Here is a 19,204-nt window from a genome sequence, read left to right on the forward strand (position 1 = left end):
TTTTTTTTTTTTTCACATTTAATGTTATCCAGTCTTACCCTGCATTTTCTTGACTACTAGCAGGGTTGGATATGGTCCCTTTCAGTTTCCTCTTGGTCATTTTTCTAATGACTTATTCTTTTTGGTTCCATCACTAGTTTTTTAAAGCTAAAATAACTCTGGGATGTATTTCTTAAAATAGTACAGATCCTAGGACATCATAGCACAAAGTATCCATACTCATCTATTTTTAGAATATGAATCTTTTAGTATTCATATTCTAAAGTATATAGGAGGGAAAAAAAAAAAACTTCTCTATGTTATGACAGATCCCAAATGATTGAAACCTGCAATTTAGGGTAGGTGAAACCCAAACAGATGCTATTAACATTGCTTTCTGTTTCTATTTCCATGTTTTTATTGGCTCTACATTTATATTTTTGTGCAGATATTTACGATGTCATTCCTAAATTCATTGAACCTTTTTTTTTTTCTAGAGATAAAAAGGTAGAAAAGCCTAGGAATTTCCATTCTAGCAGGACAGGACATTGGACAGAACTAACCATTTGACAAAGTGCCTTAGCGGCAGCAGCATAAAATACAAGCCTTTAGTTTATTATGTTTAATTTTGCCAGTCGTGCTGGATTGATCCAATTGCATTAACTGCCCTGGTTCTGTCCCAGAGGCCTTCTTTTGCTATCTTTGATTATCATATCCTTAGATAAAGTACTTCTGTAGTTACAGTGCAGAGAAGAGAAGGATGGCTGTTGAGCACCTGTAGTAGAAGGCTGGTGCCTGTAACCTTCTTACTACTCAACAGAGTGTCATGACTGGTCTTGGTGGTGGTGTGTGGTTTGATTTGGTTTTGATTATTGATGGCATTTTCTCCTAAAGGTAGTGTTTTTCTATTGGTTTTCCACAGGGGTGTCAAGAAGTGGTTTGGGAAGACTTGAGTACCCCACATACCTCCATCTTGCCACTCTACCCCTCCAAATGTAAATCTGTGTTTGCTGAGCAGAGACAACAGTAAAACCCTCACCAGCTCCACCTCCACTACTATTTTCTCTCTGCTATCTGGTAACTCTGAAGTGGCTGCTATTTCTATTACTGGTTATTCACAAATACAAGAAGTCATGTAAATATTAATTCAGAAAGTATAGAAAACAGCCTTGAAAAACATATTACCCTGAATGTACTTTCTGCAGTCAGTTATTTCAGGAGGAAACTATTATTCCTTCATCTAATAACGTTAATCTTCCTGATAAATAAAGGAAGGTTGGTGTTAAACTCATCATTCTCTTTACCATTAAAAGGCGTGTGCAGTGAGATGCTTCCTTAATCCTTCAGAGAACTACCCTGTACAGCTCGAATCAAATGATATACATGAAGGAGGTGCCTAACATGGCCGTACACTAACTACACCCAACAAAGACCACAAAGAGCCTACCTGGCCCCACCCCAGAAATTCATGCCCAAGCCCCCTAGCAAACCCAAATCCTCCAGTAAGCTGTAAAATTGTCCTACCCCTTACAACCCCCTGTAAAAGGGGTCTCCAACTACCCCTGGAGTAGATACCATCTTTGCCCTACCCAGTGGATCCCTGTCCCTTTTAAGAAAGCTGGCGTGAAGTTCTCCACTCCTGGTTTTGTCTCTGGGCACCACTAAACAACCTTTTAGAATGGAAAAGAAAATTGGAATTATGATTATCTTACGTAAAAGTAAGGGCCATCCATTAGTATGTTTTCAGCAGCTGATCAGCTTGCTGTAAAAATTTACATGGCACATCTGCTGGGGGGTAGGGGGGTGGGGAGAGACGTGACAAGTTTGCCAGACTTTGTGGTATCTGAACTGTTGTTTTAGCTGTCTTCCCTGAGGCTTCACAGTGTATTTAATAACAAATCAATCTAATCTGTTTTTGCATGATTTTTCTGTTCTGCTGTTGTGTTACTCGACAATTAAATAGGTAGAAAAAAACACTCCTTAACTGAAGAAGAAAAAAGTGTGGAGACTACAGGTTTTCATAGCTTTAAAAAATCTCTTATTAAACACTTACACGTTTTAGCTACCATCAAATGTTTCTATTAATGGACTGCTTATAATCCAAGGAAGAATGTTCTTAGAGTGTGGGTGCATGATTAATTCTTCTAGCCTTATTTTTTTTTTAAAAATTGGAGAAGAACAAATGACAGCCAATTATTTTAGGATCCTATGATGTGTTGTTTTTGCTTTAGTCCGAGTAAATTAGAGGTTGATCTACCTCGCACTTTTAGTTATATTGTTAATAATGGGGCTGACAGAGAAAATTCAAGTAAAATTATCAGCTACGATACAAGAATCAGTGCTTAAGCAATACGAAATATAGAATTTTTTTTTTCTTTTCTGAGCAGCATTAGCAAAGTACTTTTCAGTAGAGACCTATTTGTAAATATTAAATGAAACATTACTGTATCGTATTTCTTATGAGCATAAAACAAGGGCAGCAATTATATTATTGAGCCGAGTGGTACATCAACAGGAAGTCTGAAAGTTAAAATCCTGGGGGAATGTTGCACCCACTAACAAAACAATGAATCTAAACCAGTAATCATTAATGGCTAACAGAATCATTCGCTGGAAAAGTAGAGGGAAATTTCACAGTGAGTAGATCAAGCGGACAGCACCTGAACCCACTGATCTGTCTCATGTAATATGGTAAAAAGGGAGACAGCTAGGAACTGGTCACCTGATACGATACAGTGGGAAGTACATAGTATCACCATGACATATTTTTGCCCCCCAATTGCTTCAGCATCTAGATATCAGTGGCAGTTTATGGGAAATACAAGAGACAAAGGAACATGTCAAATGATACTGTGCTAATGCATTAATTAGATCCAGGCTGGAATTCTGCAAGGCAAATGAAATGGTTTCAAGTGGGGGTGGGGGAAAGGAAAGGAAGGGGAAGCTATATATCACTATGTATTAAAAGATATTTTTAGAGACCTAGCAGCCGAATGCAACATGGAGACCTACTTTTTGTCCTGATTGAAACCAACCATTTTTAATTTGAAGCAGGAAAGGCGAATACTGATTGGAAATCTGTTGATACATAGGATTTTACTATTAATTTTTTGATATGATAATATTCTAGTTATGTTCTTTTAAAGTTATTTATTACTGGAGTGATATCTGAGCTCATTTCAGAATAATCCAGTAATGTAGAGAAAATAGTGGACGAAGGAAGATGAAGATGAAATAAGTTTGACCACATGTTCGCTTTTATTTTTTTGCAGTTTTTGGCCGGGGCTGGGTTTGAACCCGCCACCTCCAGTATATGGGGCCAGCGCCCTCCTCCTTGAGCCACAGGCACCACCCACATGTTCACTTTTTTATTGAACTGGGTAATAAATACACAGGAGGTTTGCTACTTAGTTTTATCACATACGTTTTAAATGTTGCATCATAAAAAATTTGCAAATGTTAGATGATTTTATGATTGAAATTGTGTTATAAAAATTTGCGTTATTTGTTTCAATTTTATAAAACTAATATGGTTCTATTTCTTAAAATTTGTGTGAATATATTTAAAAACTTAAATGAAGGTCACTTATTAGTCCTAATTTTTAAATTGTGTAGATTATGAATTTACACAACATGGTCCATATTCTCCATAAATCTTTCCCATCAATAATATTGACTCATTGTGGCAATGAATGGGGAAGAGAGAAAAATAAGAGAATGAAAGATTAAATGAGTCCGCCACTTCCTGTCATGCTGGACACTAGCATTCCTCTTTGCATTTATAGTTCTCTAAAGAAGAATGTTGGGTATTAAAGCTAGAAATTTAACACAGTCTTGACTAATCACTCACCTTGCCCGTTCGCCCTGGATTGTGTCTGGTCAACCACTGAACAGAGTTTATGGATCACTGGCTATACCAAGGATGTTGCTTTGAGGATGTTACCCTGACTGCTCACTATCCTTATCCTCATTCCTTCCTGTTCTTTCTAATAGGCTTTCTTCTGCTTCATTTCTCTATTCAGTAGTTAGGTAATCACACACATTTGTGTATGAGGGGTAAATAGAGAAGAGAAGGAAATAAGGGTGGAAGGTTAGGGGTATGGGACAAATTCGGGATCCATGCGAGTTTTTAGGAGGGATGTAAAGCATTCTAGAACCACTTTTCTAGGTTCCAGCTGTCTGACTGCGTAGAAACAAAGTGTATGTTCCGTGGTACATGTGTCCTTATGGGCCTGCTCCTTTTGCAGGACAGTTACTGATGATCCCAGGTCTGTGATCTGTCCCACATGTGAGTTCTTTCATCCTTCAGCACTGAAACAGTGATTTGTGGTGCATGTCCATGAATCAAGAGCTAAAAACGCTGTTGCAGTGGCAAAGCTTTTTAAAAAGCAAAGCAGAAATTGAAGAAATACATTATGTTCCTTCTTTTTACATTCGTAATGAGACTAAAATTTTTCTGAAAATTAAAGAAACTTTCTTGTTTATAAAAATTAAAAATTAATATTCTGGGTAATCACTAGAGAAAATGGTATCATTCTTTAGACACATACCAAATTTGGTAGTACCTTTATATGGGTAGCAAAGAATTGTATATGAATAAATCATTTGCTTTTGAGTATCTAAACAGGGCAAATGATTGGGGAAATAAATTCTTAATCAAAAATTTAGGCGTATGGTATCTTAAAATTCCTTTTAAGTAAAGTTTTATGTAGACTTTTCTAGGTATTTTAAATCCTTTGTACACAATTAAATTGTATGTCATTTTAAAAGCTATTTATACTTAGGAATTTTTAAGGATTTTAGATGCTGGTGTATTTCCTCCTACAGATCTTTATAGCTCAGTCCTGTGTCAGTGCTGCACTCAGTCCCACGAAGAGCAAGTACAAAAACAGGATCCTTTTCTTATTCTTACACCTGCTTTATTTAAAAGTATAAGATTTAGATGACTTTGTGCAAGTCTGGAAAAAAAGGATATATTTGTGTGCTCTTTTCTATTTTAAATTTTTCTTTTAAAAAATTATTTCTATTTCTATTCTTTTGAAGGGTTTTGGAAGAATAGAAGTGAAGGCAACAATAGCATTTCACAGACCATGGTCACAAACAATACTCAGTACCTTATCTATGTCATGGCTGACCCTTGCCTAAATAGGATCCTAGGTTAAGGCAGAATGTTTAGGAAGAAAAGCTCGTGTTGTTCTCAGCCGTGTAACTCTTTTCATCTTAGTTGCTTTCAAGTATCAACTGAAATGTTAGAAAACCCTTCTATTTGGATTTCTACTTTGACGAGCTGGGACACCTGTTGTGGAATGGGCTTACGCAGAAGATGTTTCCTGTATAATTTATGGAGACACCAGAGGGAACTGTTTGTCTCACTTTTGTCTAGTACTACTACATCCTTTTGATCTTCCCCCTCCCATATGGTCTTTTGAATCTTTTATTCATAGATTCAAAGTACTAACACAAAATGCTTTTGTCAAAGAATATTTAACATCATCTGATGTGTGTTCACCTCCAGTCCGCGTGAAGGTTACTTGAATTATATTTCTTGTTCCTTTAATGTTTTTGCTGCATCACATAAGTAATTTTCTCTTTGGGGGATTGGTCACAATATTTTACCTTCTCCTGAAATGCACTTTAGGTAGCTGTTATAATATGGTAGAGTAGCATGAGCGAAAAGTGGGATAAAGAATTGAGAAAACCAGGTGAGAACAAAATAGGGCCACAAATGAAACCAAAAATGGGCATACATTTTACACAAACTTGCTAGCAGCCTCTGGAAAACAGGACTGTACTTTTGTGCCACACTTTGCTGTCCCTGCTGCTCATGATTTTTTTAAGACTGAAATCATAAAAGCACATTCTCAGAGCATGGCCAGGCTTTTCAGCTAAAGTCTTAGAGGGAAATAGGGGAGTCGGTAGCCTTTGCCCTTTCTCACATTCCGTGAAGTATCAGGCCTGCCTTCCTACAGCCATTTCATTTGCTTATTCTGCTGTTCACACCAATGATTGGGCCTAGAGTTGAGGTGAATGGAAACAGATCCCTGTCAGGAGGACAACTCATGTCCTGTTGCCAATGTGTCAGGACAGCGATATCCCACATGAAGAGCATCATTTTTGATTCAAGTGCTCTTTCTTTTCTGTAATTTCAGTATCACCCTCGCCTTATATAATCATGAAAAGAGACTGTTTGCCATATCTACTTTGTATGGCTTATTTAGTTCAAATTATGGACATGTACCATTTTCAGGGCCAAAGTCATAACACACCTAAAATAACTAAACTGCAATTATGGGCCTCTTGTCACATTTGCTCTTTTCCTGGCTGCTGAGATCTTGGGACTAGCCTTAGGAAGAGAAGTGACTAATGGCTATCCAGATGAAAAGCCAAGAAGAATTCATACGTGTTCCATCCTCAGGAGGAAAGAAATCAGTCTCCATCCAATAGAGAATTGCCCAGGGTCTGATAGCATAGCAAAGGGAGACTCATTCCGTGAAAAAGCATGAATTTAGAAGAAGAGATTTCGTATTTATTTTTGTTGAGATTGATTGTAAATCGACCCTTAGTAAATTTGGAAGAGGTTTCCGAGAAATGTAGTTAAATACCAAGAAGGATTGCTTTCAGAAGAAATCCTTACTGCCTAGGCTAGGGATTTTTTCAAACATGGGTCCTCCTCTAGAGCCCCTTGGGACAATAATGAATGTAGTGGGTAAAGATACCTGTTTGCCTTCCACTCCCCTCTTCTTTGTCAGCCAGGTAGAGCAGTTCACCTTTCTTGTCCGTTTTACATATCGGCCTTCCTGTCTTTGCTAAGGTAGCTTAGTGGAAGGATGAAAAGCTTTCACACCTGTTTAGGGAAAAATCATGATGATATATTGTTTAGTTTTGGCCAACCACTCTAGTTATCTGTCAGTAAGACGAAGAGCACATCTCTAATGTTAAGGATTCACTTCTTGGTCAGTCCTTAGCTAAGTAAGAGTAACAGATGAGATACCTGTTTCTCAAACAGGAAAAATAAAGCTAGTTGTGTGTAACATAGCGGTTCCCTATTGGTAGGTGGTATGAGTTTTAGGAAGGTTTATAGCATTAGGAAGACCTCTATCTCCTCCATCTCAGTCTTCTAGACTCCACTTCTTCCATGTTATAGGATGAGCTAAAGGACATTCTGTGTTGAGGGTCAGAGTAAGGAGAAATTTGAACTGCCCACTAAGTAAGTGCTTATAAGACCTGGGACTTCCAAAGGCATTGCATTAAAAAAACTGCCTTCTCAGCATAAATTCAAGAGTACTTGAGAAAGCTGAAGCACAGAATGAGCTTTACCTAAATAAGAAGTCACAGGAAACTAAGGGCTATTTTATATACTTTACAAATGCATTAAAAAAGAGTCCAAGCAAAATTTGAAATGTACTAATTAAAAGGAAAGCCAAAGCAATATTAGATAGAATTTTTTTTAAAGTATAGAAGATTATGAAAACTTAGTGTATTGTGTTTAAGAAAGTATGCATCTCCTTATCATAATTAAAGATTTCATTTCTAATTAATGAAGAAATTTAAGTGTTCAGTAGACTGTGTTACACAGTTAAGGTTGTTCATTTTAAATTTATCCTGTAACACTCAAGTAAAGCTAAACCTTCAAAATCATTAGTAGTTATTTTGCCAGATTCGGGGGGGAAATCCCAGATGCGTAATTGGAAATATGGAGTAACTAGGGAAATAGGGAGCCCAGCTTCCTGGTCCTAGAGCATTCCAGAGCAGTTCATTAGAATTTGCAGTGCCTTGGGACTAACAAGGTGCTAAGTAATTGCAATGTGAGTTCATTACAAAAAATGAAAAAATGCAGTCAAACCCAGTTCCCCCCTTCTTTTGAGAAATAGACCTTGGAATCAATTTAAAAATAGACATAAATACTACAGGTGTTAAGGCACTGGATTACAAAGACAATCGTAAAGAACCAATTGAGTTGCCAGTACTTTTCAAAATGTATTTAGGGCTCGGCGCCTATAGCTCAACCGGCTAAGGCGCCAGCCACGTACACCTAAGGTGGCAGGTTCGAATCCCCAGCCCGGACCTGCCAAACAACAATGACGGCTGCAACCAAAAAAAAAAATAGCCGGGCGTTGTGGCGGGCGCCTGTGGTCCCAGCTACTTGGGAGGCAGAGGCAGGAGACTCGCTTGAGCCCAGGAGTTGGAGGTTGCTGTGAGCTATAATGCCATAGCACTCTACCCAGGGGGACAGCTTGAGGCTCTGTCTCAAAAAAAAAAAAAAAAATGTATTTAGAATCCAGAAAAGGTACACATTTGCTAATTGAGTAACTCTGGTTAGTAGAATAATAAAGTCCACCAATGGCACTTGAAAAAGTTGAAGGATAGGTTTTTAAATGAGCAACAAATAATAAATTGAGTTAAGTCAGCAATGAATTAATAGAGAAAGAAATGCAGTTTGGAATTTATTTACTCAAGCTTTTAAGAGTTTTCATCTGTAGACATGTGGCCAGTTGTTTTTTTTGTTTGTTTGTTTGTTTGTTTCTCTACTTCAGGAGTTAATATATGCAGCGGCTAGGTGGGAAGATCTTTTGAGGCCAGGAGTTTAAGAGCAGCCTGAACAAAGGCAAGATCCCGGTCTGTACCGAAAATAGGAAAAGTTAGGTGGGCTTGTTGATGTGCACCTGTAGTCCCAGCTACCGGACACTGAGGCAGGAGGATCACTTGAGCCTAAGAGTTTGAGGTTGTTGTGAGCAATGATGATATCAGTGCACTCTAGCCTGGGTAACAGAGTTATTTAAACCCAGTCTCCAAAGTGGGGGGAAAGAGTTAATATGTTATGTGCACAAAAAATACAGACTTGTGCATGGAACCTGGAACTAAGGATTAGAGCTCAAAATAGTAAAACTGATAGGAAACCTAAGGGTAAAAGGTGAGAAAAATCAGACCAACAATGTACAAATGCATTTTTAAGCATTTTCATAGTAAAGGTTAATATACATAAGATCACCGAGTGCTTATCTATTAATTACCTCTATTTAATAAAAGAAAACCTAAGAATTACATGAAGAATATTATGAAAGACTGTGGTGTGATAGTGAAATAAATAGATCATATAGAGCTGTTTATTTGGGGTGATTTGAACAACATCTGAAGAGATTGTCATGACACAGAGGGAATGTCAGATGTACTCACACATGTAGCAGATTGTGTTGATGGTTGTTGGTGGCTTTTTTCTAGCCCCTTATAATCTTTGAGCTGTAAGCATTGAGGTGAACTCTACCGCACAGCAATAAATTTAATTTTGCTCCATACCTCTTCCACCAGAGACTTCGTGTTCAAGTTACTAAATGGGTCCTCCCAATACCAATTTACCTTCTTTTAGTAGATGAGTAGAAGCAGAGTTAGGTCTTGTTGTTTGTTCAAAAAAAGTATTTCACACCTTTATTTTTAATAGCTATGTGAATGCGTCTACATGCAACTCACAACGAGGACCTGCAATTTTTATATCCAGGGCCTCCCTTGTAGGTTTTGCTTCTCACTGTTTTATTTCCAGCCTGTAGCAATGTCTGGCACTCAGTGGATGATCTGCAAATATTTGTCAAATGCATACATTCGATGGACGTCTGATATATATGTAAGCATTTGTTCTGTAAGGTACAGAAAGAGTCAAAATCAAAAAAGGAATCTGACTCCTCTGTAGAATGATTGAAAGAATTTCTAAGATTACAGAGCATCAACCTTAAGACAGAAACACTCAAAGAGTTGAGTCAGCTGTTATTTTCAATCATCCTTCTCAGTGCTCGTCTCTGCTTAGATCCAGGTAGAACGGATAATACACTGGCTTCACCCTCAAAAAGGCTGTGTTCTGCCAGTAGGAATGGATGAGTAAAGAAATACTGCCGTGACAATCATGGGAAAAGTGCGAATTGGAAATAAATTACTGGGCACATTCTCGACATGAAGGAAAAAATGACCAGCTCTCCTCAACCCCATTTTGGAATTAAGATTGGTGGTGATCAAGGAGAAGGTGACCAGCAGTGAAACACACCTACGTTCTGTTCATAAATAAAACAGCATCTAGAATAATTTACCCAAGGGATTCCTCCCAGTCAGTACAATAAAATTCATTTTGTTATTTGTTGTGGTTAACTTTTTAAGCTATTTATTTGGATTCTACATGTACATATAAAATTTCTTAACAAAATGATTTTTTTTAATGAAATAAAGCAGTAAATTTTATAGCTTAACCATATTCTAATCTCAGGCAGAGACCTGGTTCTTTTTCAACAGACAAGTAATTTTTGGATCCTGCCCCAACTCACTGCATCTTATATAGGAAACTAATGATGGTCTGTATGCACTAGTGATGGAAGGGGCCCCATGTAGACAGGAGAGAAGTGAGGGAACTGGTGTGGCAGAGCTACCATGGTGCTCCACCTGGCTCTGTGCAGTCCCCTCTCCTGGCGTTCACTCATTGGTGTCCACTGGAGCAGCACGTCTCATGTCAGACAGAAGAATCAGGAGGAAATTGGGTATTAACTTACTTAAGTAAAACGTTTTCTGAAATACAAAGTGAAGGTAATAAACTTCAGTGTTTGGGGCATTATATATATGTGCGTGTGTATAACATATATGTGTATGTGTATAACATGGTACCTGCATATGCCATCCTAGAATTTGTATAATTCTGAAAGAATCTTCACACTCTGTTCCTGCATATTCTACTACCCCCCAGAATAGCACCGAAAGTGTGAAAACAGCGTGGCGTGTGAGGCAACGGCAAGTAATTACAAGTGCCTAGAATGTAGGTTTGTGTGGGAAAGGGCAAACGAGAAAGAGCCAGGTGGTGGAGGGCCTTCTGTGCCATGCTCAGATGTTTGAATCTCTGCCATGCTAAGATGTTTGCGTTCTATCCTCTGGGATCTGTTGCGCATTAGCAGCAGGAGAGTGACATCAGATTTGAGACTTTAAAAAATCACTGTAGCAGCAGCATGGAAGAGAGCCCAAAAGGATGAGAAATAAAAGCCGGGCAGACCAGTTAGGAGAGAGACGGAAGAATGATCCACCAAAAGAAGATGAGAAGTGCAGGGCCGAGCCATGTCACGGGTAGTAAAGATGGATTCAAACCATGGCTTTTTGGATGACATTTGAGTGGTAGCCACATGCCAGATATTACCATGGGTTCTGGCACTACATCTGTGAGTAGGGTAGACTTTGATGCCCTCCTGGAGCTTACACACTTAGTGTAAGAACAAACAGTAAAATGACTGCCTGCTCTTTACCTTGAGTGACTAGTTATTTTAAGTGGGGGTACCTAAACAGGAGTCAGTCTAGGGGGAAAGAATTTCAACGTGTTGAACATGAAGTGTGTTCTATATTCAGTGTGCTATTGGAAATAAACCCTGTGGTTAAGAAGTGAGGCTGGGCTGCTTCTCAGAGGACCCATTTGTGTTTGTTAGTTTTATGATAACATCAGTCAGGATTTTTGTTTGCAAGCAATAGAATCCTCGCTGGCTTGCATAAGCAGAAAAGGACTTTATTAAAAGCCATTGTCAACTCACAGAAACACTAGGAAAGCCAGAGAGCCAGATTCTGAATCTAGGGAGATGTCCAGGAGCAGCGCCTACTGCCACCACTGTGTCCACTGGAAATGTTCACGGCACAACTGCTATCTACATGTGTAGCTTCCTGTGGACCTTCGCTCCCTGGCCTGCCCTCTGTCTTCAGGGGAGTTTGAACAAGTAATTTTCTAAGGCATAATATGGGTAAATACCAAGATACACAGATTTTTCAAAGACATTGCACAGCCATAAATATCCTTTAAAGTTATTTTCCCATCTACTTGTATCTGGATTTAAAAAAATTAATTTTACAAGTTTACAGTGATTTACTACACATTTTCACATAATATTATGATGAAAGCATAGTGTCTTTCTGAAAACAAAACTGATACTTTTCCCATTAAAATGAATTGTTTTGATTTGTTAATTTGCTTATTGAGCTCGCTTTTGAGTGTGCTGTCAGACTGTCTGATCAGATAGTCCCGAGCTAATGAATGGATTTTGTTCTAAAAGATTGTTGGTAGTTAAGTTATTAAAAATTATGAATACATCTTCCCATTGAAACAAAGTTATCACGGATGAGTCAGTTCCTGTATGTATTTTAAAATCCCTTTCACATTCCAGTGGAAGCTCCTAGAACACAAGCTGCTTGGCATCTTCAGAAGAGAAGTGAAAAGGAACCAGGATGGAGTCATCTGTGGGCATGGTGCCTGTAGACACATTGTAGACATTCAGTAAAAGTTGGGGAAGTGTTTCTAGGAATAGTTGGTGGAGAGAGAGAAGGAGGTAGGAGGGAGTAAGTCTGCGTGTCTAACATGAAGCTGCCTCTAACCACTGTAATAAAAGTGGGTTGTGCTCAAGGACCAAAAGCATGTCAACATTGTCTGTATTTGTCCAATCCCTGAATCCTAAAGTAGCGAACCATTTGAGAGTCATTTAAAGTGAGTAGTTCAAGGGGAAATAGACTGTTCTGAATAACATATAATGGCCAGGTATTATGTGGAACTGTAGAATTTAGTGTGAAGGTAATTGGGCTGAACATGTGATCTTCAAAATACACCATAGAATGTTCTGCTTATTTTTGATCCTCATTTTTAGCTTGTTTTTCTAATTATTTATATCTTTTACCTTGAGGAGGGAAAAGTGATTTTAACTGAGGCTTCACAATGCCTTCACCTAGGAATACTCTATTGTATTTTGGTGACCAAAAGCCTTTTCAGCAGCAAAAATACTGTTTGCCCGATTGTTAGACAAAAGGCTGCTAGAACTTCCTACCAAGGCTAGGAGAGAATAATTTGGCCTGCTTTGAACTAAGTAATAACTGATTATATGTATATACACACCTGATCTTTCAGAACAATGGAAAACCCTTTATATTTCACAATGATAAACTGCTCTGCCCAGAAATAAGCTAGGCACTTAATAATAAAAAGACGAGAAGAACAGCCACAACCCTGGCCCAGTTTGGGCAATTAGCCAGAATTATATTCTATGATTTAGTTTTGAGGATAAAAAATCTTGTAAGGTATTTCTTTAAAGTTTATATAAGTTTTAAACTCAGAAGATAATAAACTTTCCTGACAGTCCCAAGAAACTTGAGATGGCATATACCACATATTTTACCATATATTATAATATTGACATAAAATCCCATTTTGAGAGAACACTGCAGTGATATTAAGCTCAGTGCCTAGAAAACTAATTTAAATAATAGGGCGAAATAACAAAAACAGATTCCAGAGAAATTAAAATTCGTTGTAGAGAACCAGCTTTAGAGCCACAAGATGGTAACAACCTACCCTCAGGAACAAGACAAATGTCCTATTACTGATACTGGGCTAAATGTTCACTTTTTTCCTATCAGTCCCTTTTGAAATCAGATAAAGCAATATAACCAGAGCACTGGAAGAGATTAGCTTTGACTGATTGACTCCATTCATTGGGAAAGAACGTGTCTCTTCTGCTTCCAGCTAGCTCAAGGTCCTGGAATGTGAACTGCTGAGCCAGTGATGAGGAAAAGGAAAATCACACACACGCCAGTGAATTTCGGAGAGTTCGTACTAAATCTAGGATTTTCAACCAGCAAGAGTTTCATTAACCACTTAATAACTCAGTGAAAATACCAGGGGATCAACAACTTAAGATCTTAGAGCCACAGAACTAAAGTACTAAAGAGCTATAGTTCTTCCCTTTATGTGCTCCAAGCCCATGGCCGCTTTGGCTTTTTGATAAAAGCCCTTTAAACGGGTGAGATGATAGCTCATTGCAGTTTTGATCTACATTTCTCTGATGACTAATAATGTGTATATACCTATTGACCACTTTTTATGTCCTTTTTTTAGAAATGTTTATTCAGTTCCTTTCCACATTTTTTAATCACATTATTTGATTTTTTTCCTATTGTTCTCTTTGGGGAAGGGGGCAGAGTTTCACTTTGTTGCTCAGGCAAGAGTGTTTGCCTAGCTCACAGCAACCTCAAAGTCCTGGGTTCAGACAATCCTCCTGCCCCATCCTTCTGAGTACCTAGGACTACAGGTGCTCACCATGGTGTCTAGCTAGTTATACTACTTTTAGTGAAGATGAGGTCTCACCCTCACTCGAGCTAGTCATGAACTCCTGAGTTCAAGTGATCCTCCGACCTTGGCCTCCTAGAGTACTAAGATTACAGCCATCATGTTAGTCCTTGAAGCACCTTTTACAGTCCAGTCATTAATCCCTTGTCAGACAGGTAGTTTGCACACATTTTCTTCCATTCTGTGAGGTGTCTCTGTCCTGTGCTGAAGCTGCTTAGCTCGATGTGATTCCTTTTGTCCAGTTTTGCTTTGGTTGCATGTGCTTTGGGTATACAGTCTGTGCCCAGACCAATGTCCTGAAGCGTTCCCCAATGTTATCTTTTAGAAGTTTCATAGTTTGGGGTCTTAGATTTAAGTCTTTAATCCATTTTGATTTGGTTCTTTTATATGGCAAGAGATAAGTGGACATCTGGGTTTTCCAGCACCTTTTATTTAAGAGACTGCCCTTTCCCCACTGTATGTTCTTAGCACCTTTGCTGAAGATAAGTTCACTATAGACGTGTGGATTTATTTGGGGTTCTCTAGTCGGTTCCTTTGGTCTATGTCTGTTTTTATGCCGGTACTCGTTGTTTTGGTTACTACAGCTCTGGAGTGAAATTTGCAGTGAGGTCATATGATTCCTTCAGTTTTGTTCTTTTTTGTGCAGGATGACTTTGGCTATTTGGGGTCTTTTGTGGTTCCATATAAATTTTAGGATTATTTTTGTCTATTTCTGTGAAGAATATCATCGGTATTTTGATGGGGATTACACTGAATCTGCAGATTGCTATGGATAGTATAGACAGTTTAACAATATGATTATTATAATCCACAAGCTTGTAAAACCTTATATTCTCAATGTAAAATTCTGTGATGGAAATTTTATAAAGCAACATTCAATTCAAAACTGACTCAATATGTATGTCTATTGTAGGACTTAATAGCTTCTTTTAAAAACAAGAAGTACTTAACAGCCTCCTTGGGTCTTTTTCATTGTATATGTTATATAGATAGTTTTAATACTATCACAAAAAACATCATATAACAGCCTTCTTGGTTCTTTTTCATGTATATATTGTATAGATACTTTTCATATTATCACAAAAAACATCATATCATATAAATAACATGAATCTCATACCTAATTATGATGTTTTATTTCTCTTATTCAAGATGAATTTTATGTCACTTCATAATTTGCCTCAATTGCTAAGTAGAAATACAGTTATGTCAAAAATTTATGTAGAATGTTAAATGCTGCCTAAAAATTAACTTAGAAAAGTCATTTCAAACTGAAGTTTTTATGCTTTATATAATTTAACATAGAAGTTAAATGTTTATATGCAAAACAGGTCCACAGTTAAATTTTATGACAAAAGAAATAAATGTTCCCTTTTCCTTCTTTTTATCTAGCTCAACTGAGAAGTCATTTCCTTGGAGATCAACAGGTATGATTTTTTTTTATTACATAAAAAGTAGTCTCTTTATAAAGATAAATTTATCCTAAATTCATCACATATGAAAGATGATTACATTAAGGAGAGCAACTGCCACTTTCACAAATATTTGATGTCTTCAGACTCAGTCTGTATCCCATAAATGTTTACTGGGCCCTCAGGCCATGTGCCAGTCACTGTACACATCACAGAGCAGTGACAGCACAGCACACACATCCCCTGTCCATGGGGATGGAGCAGACACTGTAAAGGTTTATGCCAACAATGTTATAATGCTAGAACAGGCCTTGGTATCTAAATACTTTGGCATTTTTCAAACAAGGCTCGAGTTGAGGAGATGCTCACCAAATGCTCAGTATCTGAATTTACCTGGTACCAGGGTTCTTATGCTGTTCATAGTACACATAGGGAACTCTGCTGTTTTACAAAGAATCTATTTCCGAGAATAGTTTGTTTACTCAAACTGTGATTAGGCAGAGATCATTACAGTGCTACCTAACAATAAGACTTAGAAACAGCAGTTTAATTCCAAGAATGTGCTTAACAAATAAGTAGTATGTGAGAAACGTTCTATGTGGATAGCCCACTTCCGAGATAGCTCTGCAGAGAAGGTGGGCCTGGAACATCAGGCTCCAAGAGTGCCAAGGCTGTATGGAGATATACATTGGACCCAAGAGACAGCAAAGATGTCACTGGGGAACATTAAAAACTGGTTTGGCAGATGGTAAAACGTGCAAAGGTCAATGTGCTGGATTGGGTCAAATTACAGATTCATAAGTACCAGGGACTTTGAACCCTGCATTAGTTATAGGCAGACTCTGAAAATTCTTGTAACAAAAGGTCTCAATTTAAACATTCCTCAGGAGAAACACCAGAGCTGTGAACTGGTGGGAGGGAGAGTTAGTGGCAAGAGAGAGCAATTCAAAGCTGATTGCAGAATTTGTTGTCTGAGATCATCCAACTAGGTGATTCTGAAGGATTCCGAGGATGGTTTGGGGGTGGGAGATAGACGCTGATAACTGAAGTTTTGAGTCTGGGAAGAAAGTGGTCCCATTAAAACAATCTGGAGGCTCAGCGCCTGTGGCTCAAGTGGCTAAGGCGCCAGCCACATACACCTAAGGTGGTAGGTTTGAATCCAGCCCAAGCCCACCAAAAACAACAGTGACGGCTGCAACCGAAAAATAGCCGGGCGTTGTGGCGAGCGCCTGTAGTCCCAGCTACTTGGAAGGCTGAGGCCAGAGACCAGGAATTGGAAGTTGCTGTGAGCTGTGATGTCACGGCACTCCACCCAGGGGGACAGCTTGAGGCTCTGTCTCAAAAAAAAAAAAAAAAAAATCTGGAAAATCAAAACAGAGAGCCAGTGTCAGAGTGGTGCTTGGGACTACAATGCTGCATGCGTTGGATTCGAAGTGATTAAAGCATAGCAAATGATGACAGCAAAAAGCATGTAGAAATAGGGTTACTGAAGAAAGTAACCCCAGATGTGAGGAAAAACACTTCTGTTAAACTGATAGATCCATGCATACTAATAATTTATTATTTGATTCAGACATGGGCCATTGTGCAATGGATAAAGGACAACTGAGTTAGAGAAAGCAAGGCTGAGACTCAGGAGGGTAGCAGTGCCAGGAGAAAGCTGCAGCTGTTTATTCGTGGGAGGTAACTAGCGGGTGAGCTGAAATCTGACCAGGGCTCACGAGAGGAGTCGGTTGAGAGGCAGTGTTCTTTCCTCACTGGGTCACAGAATTCAAGGGCATTGCTGGGGCCAGGAGCCACCACTGCCCTGTTCACTAGAGTATTCCAAGGACCTTGTGGTTGGTAGACCCTAGATAATTCACCACCTGAGTGAATAATACATGCGGATTTGAACCGTCATGAGAATATTTGTGTGTAATATATTAGCTTCATAACGAAATTCTAAGCCCTTAGAAAGTATCTTCTTCCACCTCAGTGCCCAAATTTTAGCAGGTATGAAAAATATACTTAATAATAAAATATATATATGTACTTAATGAGTAAGTGGGGCAATTATTTTTATTTAGTAACAAAATATATATTTTGGAAAAAAGCATACACTAAGAATTCATAAGTTTTTTAAAAATCCCAAGATCTTTTTTGGATTCTTACCCCGCAATGCACTTAAAATCTTTACAGCCTAATAGGACTTTTTTTAAAAAAATTGTTTTTAAGCCTAATGGTACATTTACTACAGAGTTGTAAGTCTGTCTGCCATATTGCAAATTTGGCACAGAAGCTTGTGAACTTAATTTTTTCCTTTCCTCTATAGCTTTTTCTTTCCTTATATTTAACATATAATTTAAATTTCTTCATAATAATTGCCTTACCGAGAGATGATCCACACCTACCTTACAGTTTACCCATTTAAAGAGTCCACTTTCATGATTTTTAGTATATTTAGAGTTGTGCATCCATCACCACAGTCAATTTTATAACATCTTCATCGCTCCTAAAAGAAACCACATACCAATTAGCAGCCACCTCCATTCTTTCCCCAAACCTACCAGTCTTAGGCAGCTACTGATCTTTCTATCTTTATGGATTTGCCTATTCTGGACTTCCCAGTTAAATATTCATACAACATGTGGTCCTTTGTGACTGGCTGCTTCTACTTACCACAGTGTTTCCCAGATTTATCTCTGTTGCAACATGTATCAGTAATTCATTCCTCTTTACATCTGAATAACATTCCGTTGTATGGACATGACACATTTACCCATTCCTCCCTGGACATTTAGGTTGTTTCTACTTTGGGCTGTTATGAATAATGCATCTGTAAACACTCGTGTACAAGTTCAGTTGCATGATTTCATGCCTCTGAAGCGTCTAATAGTGGAATCACTGGGTTTAACTGTTAACTCCAGCAACTAAATTAGTTTCCAGAGTAACTGCGAAATTTCTACCAGTAGAAAATAAGTACACTGATTTTTCTATATCCTCTCCAATACTTGCTATATCTATTCCCGTGGCTGTGAAGTAGTGTATCATTGTAGTTTTGATTTACATTTCCCCAGCAGCCATTATATCTTTTTTCCTTTGGTTAATTTTCAGTTTTAGTTCTTGTTTTATTTTAACTTTACCAGCTGTCTATATATTCACTTTTAAAAAACTTTTTAAAACTAATTTTCCTCCTGATTATATACCTGTGAGAAGATATTTGGAAAATACAGGAAAGTATAAAAAGAAATTAAAATTACCTATAATCATTATCTTCACTTAGTCTTTTTCTATGCATTTATGTGTGTTACTTTTTTTTTTCCTTTTAAGCAAAATTGGGAACATACTATATAGGCAGTTATATTGGTTTGCCAGGTTTTTTCATGTTATACTATGTCATAAACATATGCCACTTGATATAAAATTCTATAAGTTCATCTATAATACTGCATGATTAATTCATTCCGGAAATAAGAGCCTAAACACTTGTCTAGTACCTAGTTGTCCATGTTTAAAGCAAACATCCTTGCCCTCTTAAGAGCTGCAGGTTTAAATGAGGTGAATTTACATATCACGAGTGGAGATATGTAACTATGAACACTTACAACCGGGGGAGACTCTATAAGAGGAAATTACGGCTCGGCGCCTGTGGCTCAAGCGGCTAAGGCGCCAGCCACATACACCTAAGGTGGCAGGTTCGAATTCCCAGCCCGGGCCC

At 38.1% G+C, this 19,204-nt stretch overlaps 1 protein-coding gene across 5 annotated transcripts in view; it reads left to right on the forward strand.

Annotated features, from left to right (window-relative positions):
• The window catches only part of PKP4 (plakophilin 4), a 231,775-nt gene that overhangs the window by 138,702 nt on the left and 73,869 nt on the right, over positions 1 to 19,204 (forward strand). For all 5 annotated transcript variants that reach the window (XM_003795963.2, XM_003795964.2, XM_012808991.1 and 2 more), the window contains one exon: positions 15,488 to 15,522. In XM_003795963.2, the coding sequence (XP_003796011.1) occupies positions 15,488 to 15,522 (35 nt within the window). The remainder of the gene's footprint in view (positions 1 to 15,487; positions 15,523 to 19,204) is intronic.

This window comes from Otolemur garnettii, unplaced genomic scaffold (genome assembly GCF_000181295.1).
Source record: "Otolemur garnettii isolate 467f Iridium unplaced genomic scaffold, OtoGar3 scaffold00098, whole genome shotgun sequence".
In the NCBI taxonomy this organism is placed as follows: Eukaryota; Metazoa; Chordata; class Mammalia; order Primates; family Galagidae; genus Otolemur; species Otolemur garnettii.